The 23,831-nt window shown below is 39.6% G+C and overlaps 1 protein-coding gene across 1 annotated transcript in view; it reads left to right on the top strand.

The window, feature by feature from the left end:
* Positions 1-14,100, top strand: part of STPG2 (sperm tail PG-rich repeat containing 2) — a 236,226-nt gene extending 222,126 nt beyond the window's left edge. The window contains exons 13-14 of the mRNA XM_081925037.1: positions 12,365-12,513; positions 13,973-14,100. Coding sequence (XP_081781163.1) covers positions 12,365-12,513; positions 13,973-14,006 — 183 coding nt within the window. The 3' untranslated portion in view covers positions 14,007-14,100. The remainder of the gene's footprint in view (positions 1-12,364; positions 12,514-13,972) is intronic.
* The last annotated feature ends 9,731 nt before the right edge of the window (positions 14,101-23,831 follow it).

The following is a 23,831-nucleotide window of genomic DNA, read 5'->3' as shown; positions in this document are numbered from 1 at the left end:
GAACCGGGTTCGCGTCTCCACTCCGCCACATGCAGCTGCTGGGTGACCTTGGGCTAGTCACACTTCTTTGAAGTCTCTCAGCCTCACTCACCTCACAGAGTGTTTGTTGTGGGGGAGGAAGGGAAAGGAGAACGTTAGCCGCTTTGAGACTCCTTCGGGTAGTGATAAAGCGGGATATCAAATCCATACTCTACTTCTTCACTGTTGAACAGGCAGCCCCCCCCCCCGCCCCGGGCTATTTGCATGCATTCAATATGTGCATGACCGTGTATACGCGCATTGTGTCAAACCCAGAAGTGGCCCAGAAACGCCATAAAGACATTACTGAAACATCACTAAAAGGGCAAAATGGGGGCAGGGCAGGGTGGAGTGGTGGGTTTGCAGGCCTTTTCAATGGGTTTCAATTACATGTGATTTCACCAATGTGTGAAGTGACTGTCTGGAGGGCACTGTGTTGGCTGTCCTTGGATTTGGTGGCCATATCAGATTATTCATGTATTTCTTACTGTTTAATGCAAGGAGGTATACATAGTGCCACCCAAGCAGTCTTTCTACCGGACAGTTACCAGATTCAGAGCTGTTTAGCTTAAGCAAGGCAGTTGCATAATTTTCCTTACAGCCATGTTATTGAAAATCACAAAAAGAAGAGAAACTATACATAGGTAAAGCATATGCTCTGCATGGAAAAAGACCAGGACTTCAAAACTTGCAGTGAAAAGGATGTCATTAAGCAGGACTGGGAAAGACCTCTGGCTAAGACCTTGGAGAATTGCTGCCAGTCAGGCTAGACGGTACTGGGTAAGATGGGTCAATGGGGGATGTACTCTTGATCATGAAATATTTCTAAATATATAAGTATAGCAGTTCCGTTGGAAATGGCAGCAGCTTGCTTAGTCTATTCTCCAGTGACTATAGAACTGAGTCACCTAGTTCTGTTACTAATTAATGCTAAATTTGCACCAATTTACTATGCAAATTTAGCTGCACCAGGGATTGGGAGCCTGTCGAAGTGGTTACAGTATGGGGAATTTGAGGACCTCCAGATGTTGTTGGACTCCAGTTCTAATTAACCCTGCCAGCATGGCCAGTGTTGTAGTCACCTCAACATTATTAAGGGAAGCACTTCTAATTTTGGCTCAGCTGTTAGTTTCTTTTCCATATAGCCATATTTATTTTAAAACTGCCTGTACTAGCTTTCAGTTGTAATTTGATTTTACAAAATAGGTAAATGTCCTTATAATTTAATCATATATGCTCTTTAAGCCTCCTGCCCTGCATAAACTTGGGCTTACCTTTTTCTACTAAATGAGCTGAATTGGGAGCTTGGGAACAATTAAACTGGCTTTCTTCAACTGATTTTAACAGGATGATCACTGTGTGAGCCATCTGTGATTAAACCCCATTGTGTAACATTCAGAAATCTTCCCACTCAGGCTCTTAAAGAAAAGTAATTCCATTTTAGTGCTCCATATTGTAGGCTTATGTCATTCTCAAAAGACATTGTCTTTGATCAAAGCAACAGCTCTGTTTTAAGGTCAGGCACGCTTCAGGCATCTCCATGTTTCCCAGCTGGTGAAAATTTGTTGTTGGGATAGTGGAACAAATTGAAAGGGAGTAATATTTCAATTCTTACACCAAAATACCATGGGTGGAACTCTGTTGCATTATATCCAATGGTAACTTTGGCATATCTTTGTGACATATGAACTGCACTCATTGTTTCTATCCACATTCCATGGATGTTGATGTTGTTGTTGTTGTTGTTGTTGTTGTTGTTGTTGTTGTTGTTGTTGTTGTTGTATGTGTACCCTGCTCATCTGACTGGGTTTTCCCAGCCATTCTGGATGGCCTCCAACATATATAAAAACATAATAGAACATTAACATTAAAAAACAAATAATTACTACAATGTGTTTTCATTTGTGTAAAGAAATAGTATCTCTTCAGTTATTTTTTTATTTGATTCCATTTATGAGTCATTTCCAATAAAGTGATATTGGATTGAGAGTATGTACATCAGACAGAACATTCTTTCTTCTTTCTTTCTTTCTTTCTTTCTTTCTTTCTTTCTTTCTTTCTTTCTTTCTTTCTTTCTTTCTTTCTTTCTTTCTTTCTTTCGTTTTATATAGGGTACATGGCAAATGATAATAATATTGCTTATTTTAATGGTCTTTCCCAAATTGTTGGCTTCCGAAGAAAGGTTTGGCAAGAAGGAAGGTTTACCAATCTGATAGCTATACATTTGTAACTATGCCAACAATGTTGTCTTTTGTTACTGGTTGCCATGGGTAAGAAAAAGCAACACATAACCTCTGAACAAAAATAAGACTCTCTACGAGAGGGTCTTCTGAGTCAAAGGTTGGGACCAGTGCTTTAAGCAGGCACAAGTGTATTTTTCATTTTAACAAGTTGCTCTTCATTAATACTAAAGCAATATTTTTTCTTCCTTATCTTCTGTTATATTAGCTATCAGAATGTTAAAGAGAGTGACATAGTTTGAGAGTAAGCTAACAAGTAAGTATTATATCAAATTTGCTCTGTCCTTGTGGCAAAGGTGAGAGATATGAGAAGAAACATCTGTCAAGCTGCCAAGAGGGGCAAGCTGGAGTCTCTTAATAAAAGTGAGAGATGCAAAGAGCTCTAGTGTGTTTCAAAGCTAGACAGCTACCATTTGTATCATAAATCTTTATCATGACACTACCTACCCTTAATGCAAAATTACATTCTATACTGTTTTCTGAAGCATTTCAAAAATTGTAATAACTGGGACTAGGCTGTAGGCTCCCTGTTTCCAAACAACCACTTTGAAAGAGCTATACTGATTTTTAAAGGCCCATTATGAATTTACATCATCATCATCATTATTATTATTACAATTTATTACCCACCTTTCACCCTAACACCAGGCAACTAAAACACAAAATTAAAAATAGTTTAAAACAAAAAGAAGAAGAAGAGTTTGGATTTGATATCCGGCTTTATCACTACCCAAAGGAGTCTCAAAGCGGCTAACATTCTCCTTTCCATTCCTCCCCCACAACAAACACTCTGTGAGGTGAGTGGGGCTGAGAGACTTCAAAGAAGTGTGACTGGCCCAGGGTCACCCAGCAGCTGCATGTGGAGGAGTGGGGAAGCGAACCCGTTCACCAGATTACGAGTCCACCGCTCTTAACCACTACACCAGGCTGTGCAGTTCGGTCAATGGCTATGCATCTGCATTCACACTATGTTCAGTTGATCTGCATAATCCACACAGGTTTTTTGAGTATTTGGTGCCTCAAGCACCCACCTAACCAACAGAGTTATGTTAACAGTATTGACTGGAGCCGGGACATAGAATGAGAACATCACTCAGACCCAGTAACTGAATATTTGCGCTCATGATAAATTGGGAACTGAGGAATGACACATTCATTATCTGTTACCATATGTCCTCTTTTTCCAGGACACATCCAGTCTCCATAGAGATCCAAAGTTAAAAGTGGAAGTCGGCAAATGTGTCCTCTTTTTTAGCTCTTCAAAATATGTAACTCCAATCAGTGGGTTGCACAGGAAGTTCAAGCAGTGTGTTGTGTCCTAGTTTTGGCTTAGCTGGAGGCAAGAAATATGGTTTCTATATGATTTCCCAGTCACTGACAAATCTTACTATTTTACTTACATTTGGCTATAATAATTCTAGATTAAATTCCACTGAATGGTTCTGTAGTGGCATGACGAATTATACAAAATATGCCACCCTCATTAGACATTGGCTTGAGTCCTATAACGTGTAATGGACATGTTAGAAAGAGCTAATCAGGAATCTAACATTTTAACTGCAAAGGCACTTAATGGACCATAATGCCTGATATTCTTCACTGTATTATGGCTTTTCAACTCTATTCTACTGAAACAAGATAACTAGTTGGGTACACATGTCATCATTTTCATCCAACTGTCTCCATGCTCCTTGATTACTTTCTTTGACAAGATTCGTAGCAGACAATCCTTATCTCAGTGTGCCCCTGCCCGCCCATTTCTTAATTATGTGCTGTCAAAGACAAATGGGTGCTTAAAGGATGTCTTAGTATTTACATACTCTTTTGTCACCTTTCTTAACTTTGCTGTCCGGGTGGAAGACTTCTAATAATTACAATAATAGTACATCAGAGAAGTTATGTCAGCCTTGTGCATACTATTAATGCATTAATGTGTCAAAACAGCAGTGAATGACACAGCTCCAGGCAGTCTTAAAAGCTACTAATGGTAGTCCCACTCCAAGGCATTGATTTGTAAGCAACCCTAAAGCTATAAAACTTTCCTACTGATATATGGTTTCACAAGCTTTGTACTAACCATTCAACTCATTTTTAGCATACGGCCAACAGCTGTTTGAAGAAGAGAACCATATAGAAAGAAAACATGTGCCATATTACTGTGTTAGAAAATTACTAATGAATGGTAATAAAGTAATCAGATAATTGAAACAACTAATTTGCCAAAGGTCCACATTATGTTAGATACCCCAGGACAAAGTAAGGTTTGAGGTGGAATTAATCATGTAATTGGTTTCTGTCGTTCTTTTGGTTCAGATCAGTTTCTTGGTTAATCCAAAAGAGTTTAACCATTTAGAAAAACAGCAAGACCATATATTTTGTCTTGGAGCTATGGCAATGTAGCAATTCTCCACTGAAACCATTTTTGGGATGTGGCTTACATTTCAGAGGCAGCTTCAAAGACATATCCAGAGTTGTTTTTTAGAGCATATGCCTGCTGTGTAACTCAAAGCTCAGTGTCAATCTGAGGTGCACATTTAATAAATCCCTTCTCTGAGTTGGCTTTATTTCCTTCACCTGCATATAGAAATACTGTTCAAATGCTATGCTTCATTTTCACTTTTTGGGGGGAGGAGGGGAATGTGTACTTAAAATGCGTGCTCAAAACTTAATGGTTAAAACCAATTTAAAAATGCTAATTATTTCCCCACTATTCTCTTGGTGATAAATATGCTGATTGGAAAGATTACATCTTTGTAATTTTTTTAAGTGTCATTACCTGAATATATGTTCTGGAATCTGAAACTTGCAATAAAATGACAAGCTTAGAGCAAAGGTAAATGATGGAATTAATGTAGATGATGAGACTTCTTTTTTGTATTTCAGAAATTGCTGACAGCTTGTAGATTCTTATCAGCACAGTTCATTCAACCTTTAAATTGCTTCTCATTCTGTACATAGCTCATATACTGTATGATCAGAAAAAATTATACTAGAGTTGTATGATAATATTTTGGAGACAATATTATTTTATCCACTTCTGAATGCATTCATTGAGCCTATTGAAATGCATGTAATATAATAACATTATCCTATGATTCTCCTGGGGTTTGCCATGGACCATGGAAAGACTGTATAAGCACACAGGAAACTATTTAGGTGTGAGAAGCAATTGAGGATTATGAATTACATTTTGAGTTCTCACTAAGCTTATTGCTATATTGTATGCTACTGCAGAGGTATAAAGAAATCATCTCATCTTCTGTGAAAATAAATTCTACTCAGCGTGAAATAGGAGAAAATCTCTTAACCCCAGTTATTTTTTTGATTTATGCAGCCCCAGATTCTGTGGACCAGCTTTTGCACTAGTTTATAAAGCTGTTCATCGGAAAAGTCCTGTTATTATTACCATTCTCATTTACTACTGTTTATATAGCACCTCTCTGTTTATCGACAGTGACAATTTCCCAGATACACATGAAACATAGGACAAGAAAAGAAATTAAGAGCAATTTCCATTCTTGTGCATGCGTGCTTGAACATAGTATGTGCAAGTGTGCATTGCTAATCAGTTATACTTCCAGAATCCTAACTGGTATCCGAGAAAGTCTTATTGAATCACAACTGCACCCAGAGAAGAACCAGCATCTTTTTGACTGTTTTTATGCAGTGATCTGAATATGCTGACTTTTTCAAGCATCCTGCTTCAGCCTCATCCCAGGATATGAGAATTCAAAATATTTTAAGCATTTAAATGTTTTGGTTTTAACTTTACTCAGTTAACAATCAGTATATTTAAATAAAATGAAAAACACTCAGTTGAATGGGGCTCCTCAACAGAATCATCTTACCCAACTTGCCTTGTAACTCCTATATTGATGGATATCTGCTCTTGTCTCAGCTGTAACCAAAAACCTAATGTTTCTCTCCCCACTCCTTTCTGTTTGGAATACTTGATTGCCTGCAATTTTAATCTACAGGTGCTTTCAGGTCATTTGAATTGTAAATGAGAAATTTCATCCACTGCCTTTGTGTCCCCATTCTTGGAAATAATATGCATTGAAATCGGAGCTATTAGGAGGATTAGGCGTACTTAGCCAAATTACTACATGAGGAACTCTAGTTTTTAGTATTTACAGATGAGAAAATTATTTACTAGATGTTTATTTTATGCAAATACTTTTGTCAAGCTGCCTAATGAGCTACAGCACAAAAATTAACCTAATTACATAATGTGGTATCCGCTGGAAATATAGTGGGTGTTTTTTTCAATATGCTGCAAGATCCTCTTCAATGGCTCGCTATTATGGCTTCTCACAACAGTGGGTAAGTGGAATATATAAAGCTGGAGGAATTATGAGGAAAATTAAAGCAGAAAATGCATTAATCAACAAATCACCACTATGTTTCCATTAATCCCTTGCAGGTCTGGTATTTTCATTTTTGGGCCGATAATATTGTTACAAAAAACAACACTGGGTGATACACAATGTCCTGCAAGTGAACATTCTTCTCCCTACAGCCTCCTGCACCAAACATTTGGCAGACAAGCATTGTTAGGTTGCACCAGTGTATGTTGGTTTATTGAGACAATTCATTTAACAATATTTGGGAGTTCAGTCTATGCATTTAACCTAAATTTTAAGATTTCAGGGAAATATATTGTAACATAAATTTAAGTGTATATATTGAATCAACATACTCTTTTTGGCATATCAGAGAATGAAAGAGATTTATACCCATACAGTCTGTGGCACAGAAGCTCCACAGCCACTGAGGAGCTGCTTCTCTGTGTTTCTGTATGTTGTGAAGAAATAATTCCAGGGAACTCTGTATCATTGTGTGCTGAACTAAGTAAGAGAGTTGGGACCACAGACAGGGAGAGAAACTTAATGACTCAGGGAAGGCACAGATGAAGGGAACAGCCACCACGAAGTGAGTCACACAAGCAGTGCAGAGAAAGAGCGGGAGGGACAGAGAAAATTAGGAGTTGAACGCAGCCTTGCTTAAATAAAGTTACCCTGCTGCTTGACTCTTAATGATAGCTAACGCCACTTGATGCACACTCAAGCGAGTAAGGGCCAATTCAGACACACGTTCAAGAGGACAGCTCCCCTTTTCCCACATTGCGGGAGGAGTTCTGGGACCTCCCAGTGACCTGGCTGTGGGTGGAGGGATGCTGTCAACGTCACTGGGATGGCCAGCTGTGTCACGACCAATCCGGTTAGCCGGGGTGTGTGGCCACTTGCCATTTAAACCATGGCGTGGCTGAGTGGTGGCCTCCATTCATCCCTGTCTGTCCCATTCTGCCTGTCATATGCATATGATAGCATATGGCCTGGGGCATGCAAATGTACAATCAAATCCCACGATAAATCCTCTTCAAGAAGAGGGTGGAAGGATTTCGGAAATCCAGGGAATTGCCTATATGACTGTACACAGATAAGCCTGGTGCCATAACTTTTTATTTAGTCATTCATTTTAAAAATTGGTACTCGACTCTTTAATCACATTATCAGGTAAGTTTCTAATAAAATATTAACGCACTCAATAAAATAGCTAATGCACACATTTTTATTTTTATCTTATGCATAGCAAGGCTGTGTGTTTGAGCCTGCCGCCTAAGCTCATATAGATCTAAGAAGTCCCAGTGTGATGAGAAGCACATACCGCAGAAATTCAACAAGTCAATACTGTCTTTAATATACACAGATAACTAATACAAAAAAATAATTGGAGAAAGAGAGAAATAAACTACTAGGTCAAATTCACCTATTGTACAATTCCAGAGAGAGAGAGAGAGAGAGAGAGAGAGAGAGAGAGAGAGAGAGAGAGAGAGAGAGAGGAGAGAAACGGAAGCCTGTGGAAATTCATACATGCAATGGAAGTCTGGATTTTCCCCTTGTGACTAAAAGTACTACTGACAGAAAAATTAATATGTATGTGCTGCATTTCCCCCTTCCATTTTAAATAAAGCTCAATGAAAAAAATATTTTAAAACAATTTTAAATTCAAATGCCAAGCCATGTTACCTTTTTGCATCCCCTAGAAGTGCATAGCCTAAGGCTATAATCTCAGAGAGGTTACATCTTGCATCCTTCTGAATTTTCATGAACTGTTTTTTGATTGGGTACTATTTAATAGGAATGAGGGATATTTTATTGACGAAAGGATCTTACTTTAGCTGCACAATTGTATGTATGTGCTACCATTAGGATCTTAGTAGGATTATATTTAACTAATAACTTTTATTTTAGGAAGGATGGATAAGGGAGAGAGATAAAATGCTTGTATATAAGAGAATTGTAATACAAACTTCAGTGGTCAGTTGTCTAGCAAGATGGTGTGTTGTGTGAAAACATTAATTTGGTGGTCCTGGCGTTTAAATATATTGCATTTCAATCTCAGATTCCATATGTCTGCATTTCCCCCCATGTCTGTCTTCAAGCCTCCCGACATTAAATGAATAAATCATACAGCAAGAGACTCAAAACTTTGGGTTGTGGTGGCTGGCCTAGCTCACAATATTGACGCTTGCTGAGCAATTTATTGTTTCAGCAGGGTTTCCATTTGCTTTATGTGTTTTCTGTGCAGGTAGAGGCAGGTTTTCAGTAGGGTCTCTGCTTCTGGGCTTTTAAAATATATTAGATGAAATTAACTGGAATTCCGTTGTACGTTTCATATATGGAAGGAACTGGCTGGCCGAGGCTAGATGTACTGTTATTAGGTTCATGGTTTGTATTATTCAAAATCCATGGCTACCCTTGTTTTGGGCAGTGCTGCTGAGAGGTGGCACTGGGCCTAGGGGAAGATATGTGATCGGAGGTCCCTTCCTTAATCTTCCTACAAATCAAATTTTAGTACTTTCCTTCAACAAGTTCATAAGTGACTTAGGTTTAATCAGTGGCGTAGCGTGGGGGGTGCAGGGGGGGCCGGCCGCACCGGGCGCAACATCTGGGGGTTAGGGGGCGCAAATTACTTGCCTTGCCCCGGGTGCTGACAACCCACGCTATGCCACTGGGTTTAACTTAGGGTAGGAGAAGCTAAACATAAATGAAAAGCGTTTATCAGAACGGGATAGTTAATGTGATTATAAAGAAACAACACCATTCATTCGTATACTCCAATCAGAGGTCATAAACATTGCTCTTCAGCTGATAGAAATGCAGCTTGGATTTGCCTTTCTTGTTTTGCTGCTTGCCTCACGGCATTAGTCCATGCCTGAGCTAATCTCTTCTTTTTGGACATGTAGCTACTGACCTCCGCCTCTGATCTATGTTGATCAGTACTTCCGAGAGCTTTTTGCTGGCGATTATTGATTTGTCTGATGTGTAGTCAAGTTGCTTGCTGCCTAGGTCAATATCTGTGCAGACTGATCAACAGTATTTTTACCCTTGGGTTGGTCTTATAATCAGATCCAGGTCCCCACCATGGCCTTTGGCTCAAATAACAAGGATTGTCGCTGTTAAGCAAAGTGTTTCCAAATCTACCTTTCAGCTTACATGACGCGTAAAGACAAACTTTCTGTGCTCTACAGCAACATTGATCTTTTCACCTGCTGAGGAATTCATGTGTGACTTCTACAAAACCTCTGCATGGCAAATCTTTTAGAGTGTGCATTCAGTTTACACAGGCCTGTTGGACTTGTGTGAGGAGCATAGCATAAAACACACCCTAGACTCCTTCTTCACTGGAGGTCTAGCTGTTTTTTGGGAACACATGTTTGCTATTACTAATTAGTTCAGTGCGGAAGGCCTGATAATCTCCCAAGGAACCCTGCAATTCCTTGGCACATAGTTCAAAAACCACTGTCATATAAGAATGCGTCCATTTGTTTCACATAGCCCATTGTTCCACAATACTTTATTCCAGGCTCAGTTATTTTTTAAGTTTGAAATGCCAGATTCAGGATCTGATGGCCCAACACATTATGAAAAACAGGGATGCATCCCAATAGAATTTGTGGCATTAATAGGAAGGAAATTAAATCCTATTTAATTTCAGTAAATTCTAATGGGTTGGATTGATGACTATGACTGTCTTGCTCTGCATACAAGACTCCTTCCATTCAAAGATGGAGCTCTACAGGTGAAAGTCATAAAATTAGAATATCGTGCAAAAGTTCATTTATTTCAGTAATTCAACTTAAAAGGTTAAACTAATATATGAGATAGATTCATGACATGCAAAGCGAGATATGTCAAGCCTTTATTTGTTATAATTGTGATGATCATGGCATACAGCTGATGAAAACCCCAAATTAACAATCTCAGAAAATTAGAATATTAAATGAAATCAGCAAAACAAGGACTGCAAATAGAGCAATATTGGACCTCTGAGAAGTAGAAGCATGCATATGTACTCAGTACTTGGTTTGGGCCCCTTTTGCCTCAATTACTGCCTCAATGCAGCGTGGCATGGATGCTATCAACTCGTGGCACTTCTGAGGTGTTATGGAAGACCAGGAAGCTTCAATAGCAGCCTTCAGCTCTTCTGCATTGCTCGGTCTCATGTCTCTCAACTGTCTCTTGGCAATGCACCATAGATTCTCTATGGGGTTCAGGTCAGGTGAGTTTGCTGGCCAATCAAGCACAGTAATCCCATGGGCACTGAACCAGGTTTTGGTACTTTTGGCAGTGTGGGCAGGTGCCAAAGTCCTGCTGGAAAATAAAGTCAGCATCCCCATAAAGCTCATCTGCAGAAGGAAGCATGAAGTGCTCCAAAATCTCCTGGTAGACGGCTGTGTTGACCCTGGACTTAATGAAGCAAAGTGGACCAACACCAGCTGATGACATGGCTCCCCAAATCTCTTTTCTGATGAGAGCAGTTTTTGCACCTCATCTGGAAACCAAGGACCCAGAGTCTGGAGGAAGAATGGGGAAGCACACAATGCCAGATGTTTGAAGTCCAGTGTGAAGTTTCCACAGTATGTGTTGATTTGGGGAGCCATGTCATCAGCTGCCTAGAGCAGGCACACTGTTCCTGAGGGTTCCCCAACCCTCATTGGCAGATTTGTGGAGAGCATAGGGAGCAGCAGTGGGAAGAAGGAAAGGCTGTAAATAACCTCCTCATCCTTCTGCCCATGGAGTGTCCAGTAGGTGAAGTTCCACCAAAGACATATCCGGAGTCAATCATTGTTTTTAAATGGAAATTTAGGCGCAGCATTCCTGTTTTGCGCAATGCACATTTTGATGAAATCAAAGACAGGATTTAAAATCACTTTTGATACAGAACCGCTCCTTTGATCTTTTAAGGAAGAGCAGCATTTCTCTGCTGCCAATAGTTTGTGAAATCAAGCAGGAAAGCTGTAGTAAACTGGTGTAATGTGTGCTGTTGTAAGATTCATGTTTACTTTTTCTCAACATTTTATGTTTGCGTGTACCTCTTTTGACAAACTGAAAAGCAATAAGTAAAGATTGGGCAGGAGAGGAAGGACAGTAGAGTGGGAAATCAAGTCAGGGGTTAACTGTTTAATACATTTCAGTCAGATAGAACCAGGAAGGTGTTTGATCTCTCTCTCTCTCTCTCTCTCTCTCTCTCTCTCTCTCTCTCTCTCCCTCTCCCTCTCCCTCTCCCTCTCCCTCTCCCTCTCCCTCCCTCCCTCTCTTCTACCTGATAGTTTCCCATGACACTCAAACCTGACATTATGATTTATCTCATCAGTGGGTGGATTGGGGTTGGGATTTTGAAGTTCATTTTGCACTTATTCTCAGTGTGCCTCAGTGAGTATTGAAAAATGTGTACTTATATTTAAATAAAAGACTTGCTCTGCCATCACACCTCAGATGTACTTGGGTGCACAATCTCTCTAAAAGATTGTCTCCTTGTAGGATACATATAAAGTGTGAAGTGGCCCTTGGCCTCAACCATTCATTGAGATCATATTATTTCGCTGCTACTTTATTGAGAAGAGGAAAGTTGAGTAGCAAAGGAATCCTCATATTATTCCCAGAGGTGAAGTGCAGAGGTGGCTAAGGAAACCTTCATAATCTTCATTTCCTAGCAGCTATATTTTCCTCAAAACCATTTCTCAAATCAGTTTATGTTACCGCCTAATTGATCTGCAAGATAAAACCATAATATAATATTATATGTTTCTGTTTTCATAGCTGAGTCCACTTCTGAAAGATACAGTCCTGAAGAGAACATTCAATGCAACGTTGAATAATCCGGTTGTGATCCAAGTGGGCAATTCCATTTACAGACCTATGACAGAGAAAGATATTTTCTGTGTGTCGAATGAACTAGTCTCGAAAAAGTGAGTATGATAACTTTACCCTTCCTGTCTTTGTATTTACTATTTACTGGTAAACAGGGAGTTTACAGGCGTATTTTGCTAAGATTTTCTGTACGTACTTTGAATTAAAGCAAACAGTTTTCACCTGAAGAGTTTATGTCTGAAGATTTTAAAACTACTAATAAATTAGATGGCAACTTTTCTGTAGCTCATCTCCTTAAACTAAAGACCAAGCTATGTAAGTCTTATAATGCAAAGGCTAGACTATATTTTACTTAGTCATAAATACAAGATTCTGGGACCATAGAAGATGATGATGAAGAAGAAGAAGAAGAAGAAGAAGAAGAAGAAGAAGAAGAAGAGGAAGAAGAAGAGTTTGGATTTGATATCCCGCTTTATCACTACCCTAAGGAGTCTCAAAGCGGCTAACAACCTCCTTTCCCCTCCTCCCCCACAGCAAACACTCTGTGAGGTAAGTGGGGCTGAGAGACTTCAGAGAAGTATGACTAGCCCAAGGTCACCCAGCAGCTGCATGTGGACGAGCAGAGACCTGGTTCACCTGGTTCACCGCTCTTAACCACTACACCACACTGGATGATGATGATGATGATTTTATATCCCGCCCATCTGGCTGGGTTTCCCCAGCCACTCTGGGCTGCTTACAGCATATATAAAAACATAATAAAACATCAAACATTTTTTAAAAAGAATATCATACAGACTAGAAATAAACCTATAATTAATTTTATAATGAATGATTTTAGAGTGTTTGTGCTGTACTTTTGTTGTTGTTAGCCGCCCTGAGCCCTGCTTTGGCTGGGGAGGGCGGGATATAAATAAAATTTATTATTATTATTATTATTATTATTATTATTATTAATCAATAGAAACTAACAGCAACAACATTAATAATAATATTTAACAGTTATACACAAATTAAAATAACTACCAACCCCAGCTAAACATTTAACCAACTCCAACCCAACAAAAACAAAAACAAAACAGAGGAACCAAAATTAAATCTGTTTAAAACATTTTAACCAGTTGCTCCAACCCAAGTGTTGTTCTAGCAAAGTCCCTTAGGCCTCCCAGGAGCCTCTTTTAGCTGTTTAGGGTGAGTCTGGGCCCTGCCCCCAGGCCAGGTGGAAATGGGCCTTGCAGCAGGGAGCAGTCTTCCGTCCAGTACTCCAGAAGCAGCAATGGATGGACAGAGTCAGGCAGAAATTATTATTCTGAGAATCAAAGTTAAAAGAGCCTATGCACAGAGCTTTTCAGGAGGATTGGATGGACTTATTTTGGTGTCTGCTTTCCTCAGTTCAAATGTATCATGTGTACAGGTCAGTTGGTCTCCTACCAGTCATTCACATATAATAAGGAAGAGGATGAAGGGAATTGATGAATGGGAATGTTCACCCACACCTACATTAAGCAGGGACAATTGGGAAAACCTAATTAAATGCACCCCTCTCTTTTCATACAGACAAAATGAAGCCACAGTAGCTGGGTCCCTTTGAAGGTTGTCCTATGAAGAAATGTCAACAGTTTGACGACGTCCTCATATCATTTGTTTGCTTTGTCTTCTGGGATATAAAAACTGCTCTTGCAATATATCTTCTTTATTTTTCTTCTTTGTGAAGTTCTCTTCCTTGTGCCTGGTCTTTTGCAATTTCTGCATTTCTGCTTTTATATCATAACCATTAATAAAGTTATTTGGCAAATTAATATATTGTTCTTTGCAAGACAACACCTTGTTTAGCACACACAAGTCCAGATTTTGGGATGAATGTATGAAAGCCAGAATATGTTAATGACATATTTGAATATAGTGTATGTTTTTTGGCCTGAGCTATCAGTCAGCAGGAGTGGCAAACATAATGGCTTTTGCAACATTATAGATATCTCTAAATTCATGTAGATTGCAGAAACAACCAGAAGAAATACAAGTATGTGCATGAGATTCTTTGCTATTAAAAAATGAATTGTATTCTACTAAGTTACACTCAGAGAAGACTCATTAAACGTAATGAACCTAAGTTAGCCATGCCTATAATTTAAATAGGTCTATTCTGGGAAGGTATAATATTTTATACAACCTTGTATTGCATCTTGGTTTTCAGCCATGCTGGTTAGAGGTCTGTAAACATATTTTTAAACATCTCAAATACTTCCTAAGTTGCTTCAGGTTTCTTAAGACCCAGCTCTATGAGAATATACAAACAACATGCATGACAAGCGGGATCTGCGATAAAAGATCAGGCTTCTCAATTGTCATTGGATCTTACCCAAGTAGAAATGGTGCCTTGCAACTGAAGTTCAACCCCCAAGTGGGGACTGCAGGAGCAGAAAACAGTGATATGACAAAGGAATGGGGCAAAGAAGTGAGTCCCCGTGTTCCCCACTCATGCAATACCAAATGCATGAATTTAAATGCCTGACCAGGGCTTTTGAGCAATATACCTCCATTCACTGCCCCTCCCCCAATGGTAACCATGTAGAAAGAACATTTGGATAGGGCTCAAATCAGCATGTACATTGATCCTCCACTTGGGAACAGTCGAGTAGCCAATCCAAATTCATCCAGTACGAAGGGAAACCAGTTTAGGGTTGTCTAAAAGTACCAACATGTCTGTTGAAGACATTGGTCCAAATGTTAAGAGAAAAGGCTTTGTTTAGCACACACAGTGCTAAAACCAATTGACCACTACATGACGCAACAAATTTTACACAAATTAAGTTTTAATCTCATATGCTTTCCAAATATATTTGCAGCCCTCCTCATATAATGTAGGATGTCAACCTTCTCAGTCTATATAGTGCTTTTAGAGTGTTTAAAGCTCTTTACTAACATTGTTAAAACAACAAAGAGTTGGTTTTGTTGAGAATGAAAACCTTTTTGCCACAATGTGGCCATAGAAATGTGTGATTCACGGGAGACTGTTCCACAATCTCTTAGAGTTGGGTCTTCTGGCTTAGTTTAATGATGACTAAAGCCTAATATTTAAGCAGGCTGTCAATGGCCACAGAAGCCAGAATCATTAAAGAATAACTTGAAACTGGAAAATGTTTATAATTTGTACTCTGGAGTGTAGGCTCAAATCTAATTTTATGTGGGTGGTATATGGATGCAAAGTGCTGGTCTTAGCAAAACACTGAAATCTAACTACCAATTAAAAAGCATTCTGTAATATATCATTGCTATATTCAGCAATAAAGTGTCTTAAATTCACTGTAACCATTGATAACTTCTTTTATCACACCCTAATAAAGACTGCGCAGAGCTACTAGATCACTTCCTATTATGGAGTCATTCACAGCAATATTAGCTGTGTGGTATACAGTGAGCGGCATGATTCATAGCCATCTTCATACAACTCACACTTTTAAAATGGTAACAGAAATTTGCAGCTGGTGAAAATGTCTTTAAGCCTGCTACTTTATCAAACATTTAAGAAAAGAGCACAAAGAGTGCCATTTTTATTTTATTTTGGGCAGCTGTGAACAGGATTATCTAAGGAAACTAACCAACATCCAGCAAAACAGAATGCTGTTTAATTGCTAAACATGCTCAATATTTTCAAAAGAAAATTACCTGGTGCCACAGATGCCACAGAAATAAATGGGACTTGCATTTGAGTATATGTGTGCTCCACAGGAAAACGAGAAATCATGTTATGACCCTATCTCCCACCTCTGAATATCTTGCCCTTACTTTGTTGTCATTTTTATTTTACCTCCATGTGATACACATTAGTTGCCATAGGCTAAACCATTATGAAATTGATTGAATCAATTTATTTTCCAAAGAGCAACTCAAACTATGCAGTAGTAACTAACTGTGTAAACCTATGGATATTGACATAAAAGTAAGCCCCATTGGACTGGGACTTACTCCTTTGTAAGGACATTTAGGATTGCTGTCTAAGCCTCCCTAATCCAATCTCTCTTTCTCTCTCTCTTCAGCTGTGATCCCCACCACTACAGTGTTTATGTAACTGATCTGAAAATTATATGCTTTCCTATAAAAAGGGGAGAGCCCTTAACTTATGTTTTGAAGCAAATAACCAAAAGCTTGGCAGCAGAGGACCCGCCCTACCATTTTTATGTGTTTTCAAACAATGCTGTGGCATTTGAATGATGCCCATGGTTAAACAAGATGCCAACCTCAACTGGATTTAAATGGGCATTTTTATAGTTCCATGTTCAACCTTGAGTACAGTGGTACCTCGGGTTAAGAACTTAAATTGTTCTGAAGGTCCGTTCTTAACCTGAAACTGTTCTTAACCTGAGGTACCATTTTAGCTAACGGGGCCTCCGCTGCCACCGCACCGCCATGGCGTGATTTCTGTTCTCATCCTGAAGCAAAGTTCTTAACCCGAGGTACTATTTCTGGGTTAGCGGAGTCTGTAACCTGAAGTGTCTGTAACCTGAGGCACCACTGTAAATTATTGGATTACTATACGGGTAGACAGAAGATTCACCCAGAATTTTGTTGCCTCTCACTAACTATTAGTCAATATGATATGATTGGGTTAGGGCTAAGAGGTTTGATGGCCACAGCCCTATTGGATTAAATCCTACATCTACAGGTGTTTGGTTTTCCTTAGTTTCTTTCACTTTAAAATGTTACTTGCAACACCTAGAGTATAAAACATGTAATCTTTTGTATATCCCAGCTCAGTTGGTTAGGGAGTGGTGCTGATAACACCAAGGTTTGATTCCCGTATGGATACATATTCCTGCATTGCAGGAGGTTGGTGTTAAGTTGTGGGTGAACATATCAGATGACACAGAGATTCTTCAAACAGCTCTTGTTTATTCACAGGCCAGAACATAACTGAATTGCAGGGTTCAGTCAGCCTGCTTATATAGAGCTCCAGTACAATGTAACTGTAACAATTTTCTAAAACTATCCAATCACTGAACGTCACTTTCGATCCCTTATTTGCATAACTATCTACAGTATCCCCCTGCTGGCCCAGGGTGAGAACTTCAGTACATAACAGTTGGACTAGATGATCTATGGGGTCCTTGCAGAATAGTCTTTAGGATGGTGAATAGCTTGACTGTAATAGAATCTACACACACACACACACACACACACACACACACACACAACACACACTCTCCATTCATTCTCCCAACCACCACCCTTTAAATAGGAGACACTCTATTCATAAAAACCATAGCAAGAAAAATTGTGACATTACTAAGTGGAATGGCAGGGAATGATGCCAACGCGCTATTTATTTCAATAACAGTTGGTGTCATTGCAAAAATGGCGAGAAAGTACTGTGTTTAATTAGCAACTAATTTTAAACCTTCCACTACTCAATTATTTAACATTTTCCAAGCTAAGCACACATTTTGAAAAGTGACACAAAAGCTGCGTTCATCATGCTTGTTCTAGGGTTATAATTATGAATTACAGCAGGTAAGCACATCATAGCATTTACTGCACCAAGAAGCATTTTTTTAAAGTCCAGACCTGCCCTTGCGTATAACAGTAAGCCAAACCTTTTTATATCAGTCGTATATTTGAACAATGCAAGTGTCAGCCTTAAACTGTTTGCTGTACAAAGTTTGACTTGTAAAAAGCCTTGTGGATCACCTTATTTCAGCGATGGGTGATAACAATAATGTAACACTTTTCTCCATCTCTAACATGTTCAGTTCTTGTGGAGAAATCACCTTTTAAAATGTGTCTACTGAGACAGGGTTGTTTTATATACAGTGTATAAGAATTTATTGTGTATGTGGGGTTGCATGAATAGTTAAGTTTCCGTTGGTGAATGGCAGGTGGCAGTTACTAAGGTGAATGAGGTTGGTGTGGCAAAGGCTGGGTTATTTTTATGCTGTGTGAGAGGATTGTAAAATTTTACTTCTTATTGGCTAGCTGGGTTTTTGGTTGCCTATTGGATGGACAGAGTGGTCTGACTGTGGTGAGATTGACTGGGGAGGAGAGTAATTGGCAGATACTGTAAGTAAGAAAAAGGAGGAACAACTGAACTTTGCAAGCCAGTCCTGTGTAAGCTTCTGTATTTGTAAGCGACTGCAATTTAAAGTAATAGTAATTTTATAAGAGCAAAAATAAGTCTTAAATAAATAGCAACCAATTTAAGTATTAGTATTATTCTACCTTTATAATAATTAATAACTTGTTAATTTTTTAAAACTTATATTGCAAGTCTGGCCTGCTTTATACCACACCTAAAATATCAGAGCTACTGGGTGATATATGTAAGGTTTAAGAAACAGCAGACATAGTAGAGATATGTGGTAGCAGTGGTTAGAAGGATTTTAAATATGAGCCCCTCCACACATTTGGTAAACCAGTAGTGATAAATAGAAGCTGATACTTCACATATGTTATGAATGCTTTCATTATATATCTTTAGGTCCATTCCTCTATAACCAGGCCTTTGGCTGATTAAACATTCTATGGTCTTTTAAATGTGTTTAAAAACATTATATGTTTTTGTTTATTATGTGTTTTGTGTTCTCATTTTGAATTTTATCTTGTGAACTGCCCTGTGATCCATGGATGAAGGCCAGTATACTACTACTACTACTACTACTACTACTGATTGTTCCTGTGGCATCAGGAAGAACATTTCTGGTGAAAAGGATTTCTCTACAGTTCTCTAAGGATGCAATCCCATTACATTTAATTTGGGGCAAGACCTGTTGCCCTCAATTATTCTTACTAAGGACTGTGCTGCAAAACACTCAATTTGCAGGACACTTGCTAAAATTACTAATAAGCTGGAATCCGTGAAATAGCGTAAAACGTATCAGTATGTCGTGAACAGTAGGTTATATGTATATATGCCTCAAAGCTTTAGGTATTATCTTCATATATTTCTTTAGTTGTGTGTCCCTCTTTCCCCTTGCATGCTTGTTTTTCCTTTACAAGAAAGCAACCAGATAGGCGAGGATGATCCGTATCAGAATCCAAGGCTGAAATTTAATAAATAAAAAAAGAGCCCGCAATGGCCAATCACATGACTAACATCCATCTAGTTTGTCCCTGAATCTGAGGATATTTTCAGTTTACATGAATATCTGTGTCTAGGGAAGTCAAAATCAGCTGAATGCAATGATAGTAACACAACCGTCAACCTCGCAAAGCTCCATCTTGTCTTAATTGCATGACCAAAGGTGGAATGTATACTCAGCTTATGGAATTGATGCTGTGGTGCTTATGAGCATCAATGATAAATCTCTCCTCGGTGCTCCTAGTTATGGCAGCCAAAGGTGTAACCGCCATGTTCAGTATACCTCAAATTATAGGAATAAACAGCAGAGGGTGGATATATTGCCATCATTGCCTTCTTGCAAATTTCCCTAAGGCATCTTTTCGGACACTAGCTCTATAGTTAGAAAGCTGAACTAGATCAACCTTTGTTCTGACACAACATGACAGTTCTTTCTTTCTTAGATAAAATGATCACTGCTGTGATCCCCCCTCTGGTCCCACTAACGGGGTTGCAGAGTAGAAGTTCCCTTCACTTTCTTCCCCTTACCCTCCCAAATGTTATGTGGAGGTTTCAGGAGAAGAACCAAAAGCAGATTTGGGACAGTGCAGGGTGTGTATTGAGAGGAAGAGGAAGTTCCAGTACCCAAGCAGTTCTGCTTGTGTATTGGCTCTGGGCTTTCCCCCACTCTTTCTAGGCACTGGTCCGTGTTTTAAAGCTCCGTGTCTGAGCGGATCATCATCACCCCACTCACCCTGCTTTACCCATGAAATCAGCTCTTTAGTGCTCAATCGGAGCAAAAGTCAATTCGGGTTTTCCACAGATAGACGTTTGTTCCAATTGAGCACTAAATAACGAGTTTTCCCAGAGAGAGCTCTGGGTGGGGGGGGCGGGTACTTGGACACAGAGCTTTAAAACATGGGCCATGTCTGGAAAGAACGGACGAAAGGTAAGTGTGGATAAAGCCTTTGTTGGATATAATACACAGTGTGGTTGCTGCTGAATAAATTCAGCACCATGGATGAGAAGGCACAAGGAGAAGGGGACAACAGAGGACGAGATGGTTGGACAGTGTTCTTGAAGCTACTAACACGAGTTTGACCAAACTGCAGGAGGCAGTGGAAGACAGGAGTGCCTGGCATGCTCTGGTCCATGGGGTCATGAAGAGTCGGACACGACTAAACAACAACAACAAATAAGTGTTAGATATAGGAAAGCTTCAGAACAGACATGCCAGTTGTGATGGGGATCAGTTGTTAACTCTGATTAGTTTCTGAAGCAAATCTGTTTTGTTCCTAGGTATATCACCAGCTATAATAAAATGTGTCATATGCTGCAGAGGCTGGTCCATTAGGGCAAATGGGACACTGCCCCACCAGCCTTCTTCTTGCATATAACCAGTCCAGAGGATGATCCTGGCTGCCCGCTGTCTCCTCCTTAGCCTCACTTTTGCCCTAGTAGAACTCAGCAAGGAGGAGGATGCGGAATTAGTTGTCTCTGCCTTGCCAATGGCTTTGGCACCATCTACGGTTGTTCTTCCTGCCTTCCTCCTCAACAGTCCCAATCAGGGGTCAGCAAACTTTTTCAGCAGGAGGCCAGTCCAATGTCCTACAGACCTTGTGGGGGGCAGGACTATACTTTGGAAAAAAAAATGAACGAATTCCTATGCCCCACAAATAACCCAGAGATGCATTTTAAATTTGTATCTGCCCTCCCCAGCCAAAACCGGGCTCAAAGTGGCTAACAACAAGTAAAAATAGCACAGTGTACATAAAATCACACGGTCAATTAATTAAAATATATTCTAAAATCAATTCAGAATCAAATCAATGGCAACCATTGGGTTAGAGTTCTGTGAGGATTACTGAAGGAGAGAGGAGTTCAGACTGTGCCTTGGCCAAAGGCCTGGCGGAACAGCTCCATCTTGCAGGCCCCGCAGAAAGATATCAAGTCCTAGTCTCTTGTGACAGAGCGTTCTACCAGATCGGGGCCACGGCCGAAAAAGCCCACATTCTACTCATGTAAAAATCCACCGATTCCTGGACTGTCCGTGGGCTGGATTTAGAAGGCAATTGGGCCGAATCCGGCCCCTGGGCCTTAGTTTGCCTATCCATGGTCCCAATGGGCACCATCCACCAACAGTCACATTCAAGTAAGAGTGTTGAAATGGAAAGAAAGGTGAATGAAAAGGAAGTGGGTTGCCATCCTTATATACACCTTCTCTTACTTTCATAGGACTTAAGCACCTATAATTAGGTGCAGAGTTTTGAAGTCAGCAAATGGAGAATCCAAGGGCATCTTTCTGGGTAAAGAACCATTGCTCTGGCCTTGCTCTCCAGTTGCTTTCACTTTGTTTCAATTTTTAGGAGCTCTTTTCTGGTTTCCTGGTGCCTGAGATTTGGCCAGTCTACAGATGTAAGCTTGTTAGCATTTGTCCTGATTTTCTGCTCACAGTGACAGAAAGGCTGAGTGGTTGTTTTAAAGGTAATCCCTAAGCACTTATCTTTGGCCTCCAGGTACTAGAGTGCTGCTGAGCAAGCATGCAGCTAGGATATGTAAAACATATTCATTATAAATACAAATTAATTCTGACCTTATGATTTACTGTGGAAGAGGGCTGAGTGGGAGGAGTAAATTTTCAATCAATCTTAAGGAGTTGCTTGCCGCAATCATTTCATAAATAACATGATTTAAGCTAATAAGTCCTACGCACACTTGGAAGTTGCCCCTATTTAATGTTTCACTCTAGCATCAGGCCAAAATGTGCCTTGGTATGAAAGAGAATGACATTTGTGTCACATTTCATTGCCTGAATGAATTGTGTCTGGAGATTAGAGCCTCTGCCCCTTTCATATTATTTCAGAAGTACTGTATATTAATTCCTGGAAAGGTAAGCTTCTATGTGAGTAGTGATAATTTTTTTTTTTAAATAAAAGTGTATTGATTTATTAATATTATAGTTATGATTAACATGTTTTACTGTTCTTGTTACTGTTTGTATTTTTATTAATTTTTATTGTCTTTTAGCTTCCCTGGGCATCTTTTGTGGAATGTCAGGGTGATGTTGTTTAGTCGTTTAGTCATGTCTGACTCTTCGTGACCCCATGGACCAGAGCACGGCAGGCACTCCTGTTTTCCACTGCCTCCCACAGTTTAGTAAACCCATGCTGGTAGCTTCAAGAACACTGTCCAGCCATATCGTCCTCTGTCGTCTCCTTCTCTTTGTGCCCTCAATCTTTCTCAACATCAGGGTCTTTTCCAGGGAGTCTTCTCTTCTCATGAGGTGGCCAAAGTATTGGAGCCTCAGCTTCAGGATCTGTCCTTCCAGTGAGCACTCAGGGCTGATTTCCTTCAGAATGGAGAGGTTTGATCTTCTTGCAGTCCATGGGACTCTCAAGAGTCTCCTCCAGCACCATCATTCAAAAGCATCAATTCTTCGGCAATCAGCCTTCTTTATGGTCCAGCTCTCACTTCCATACATCACTACTGGGAAAACCATAGCTTTTACTATACAGACCTTTGTTGGCAAGGTTTTAAATATATAAAACTGTCTTGGCAGTCTAATATGGTGGCAACCACCAAAGAAATAATTTTGGAATGGGAAATCAGTGTCAATTTTCATGGCCATATTTCTATTACGAAGTAAAAAATGGAGGGTTTTTTTTCCAGTGTAGAAGATTTCAGTGATTGTAAGCCTAATAATTATGATATATTGAAACACCACTTCAGTGAATTAGAAATATCTTCTTCCTTCGTTGAATGGTCTATTTTATTTAAACTAATTTCACATGATTGAGGTACAGTTGATCCCAAGACATATATTAATTTTGGTGTTTCTTTGGATTTGAGAATGCAGAAGAAAGTGTCATATTTTATATTACTTAAATGTTTTGAATGTTAAATTATCAGGCAGCCACCTGCCTCGCCTATGCTAAGAAGTTGCAAGTATTTACTTAGGAGACAACAACTAGCAGACAACTAGCAGGTAGGGAATCAGTCTAGCAGAACTCCCTCCATCACAAATCATTCAGAAAATAGGAGTGGAGCAAATCTTGGAGCTTCATAGCAAACTGTGGCATAGGACTGGCTCATTCAGATCATCTGACTTCTGACCCAGGAAGATTATGGCCTGTGATGTCAGTATCTTGGCTACAGCTGAACTGTGCACACATTCTCTGCTCAGTAGTTCTGGTGGTGTCATGAGGAGGGAATCCCCAGCACCCACCAAATTACAGTTCCCAGGATTCCTTGAGGGCAGTCATGTGCTTTGAATGCATAGTGTGCATGCAGTGAAATTCACGGGGAGAAACTTGCACCTGTTTAATTTCTTTAGGTTAGACTGTTGTTAAAGGCACAGCAACATTA

This window comes from Podarcis melisellensis (assembly GCF_964234715.1).
Source record: "Podarcis melisellensis genome assembly, chromosome: 9".
Classification (NCBI taxonomy): domain Eukaryota; kingdom Metazoa; phylum Chordata; class Lepidosauria; order Squamata; family Lacertidae; genus Podarcis; species Podarcis melisellensis.
This window is presented reverse-complemented; position numbering and strand designations above follow the sequence as displayed.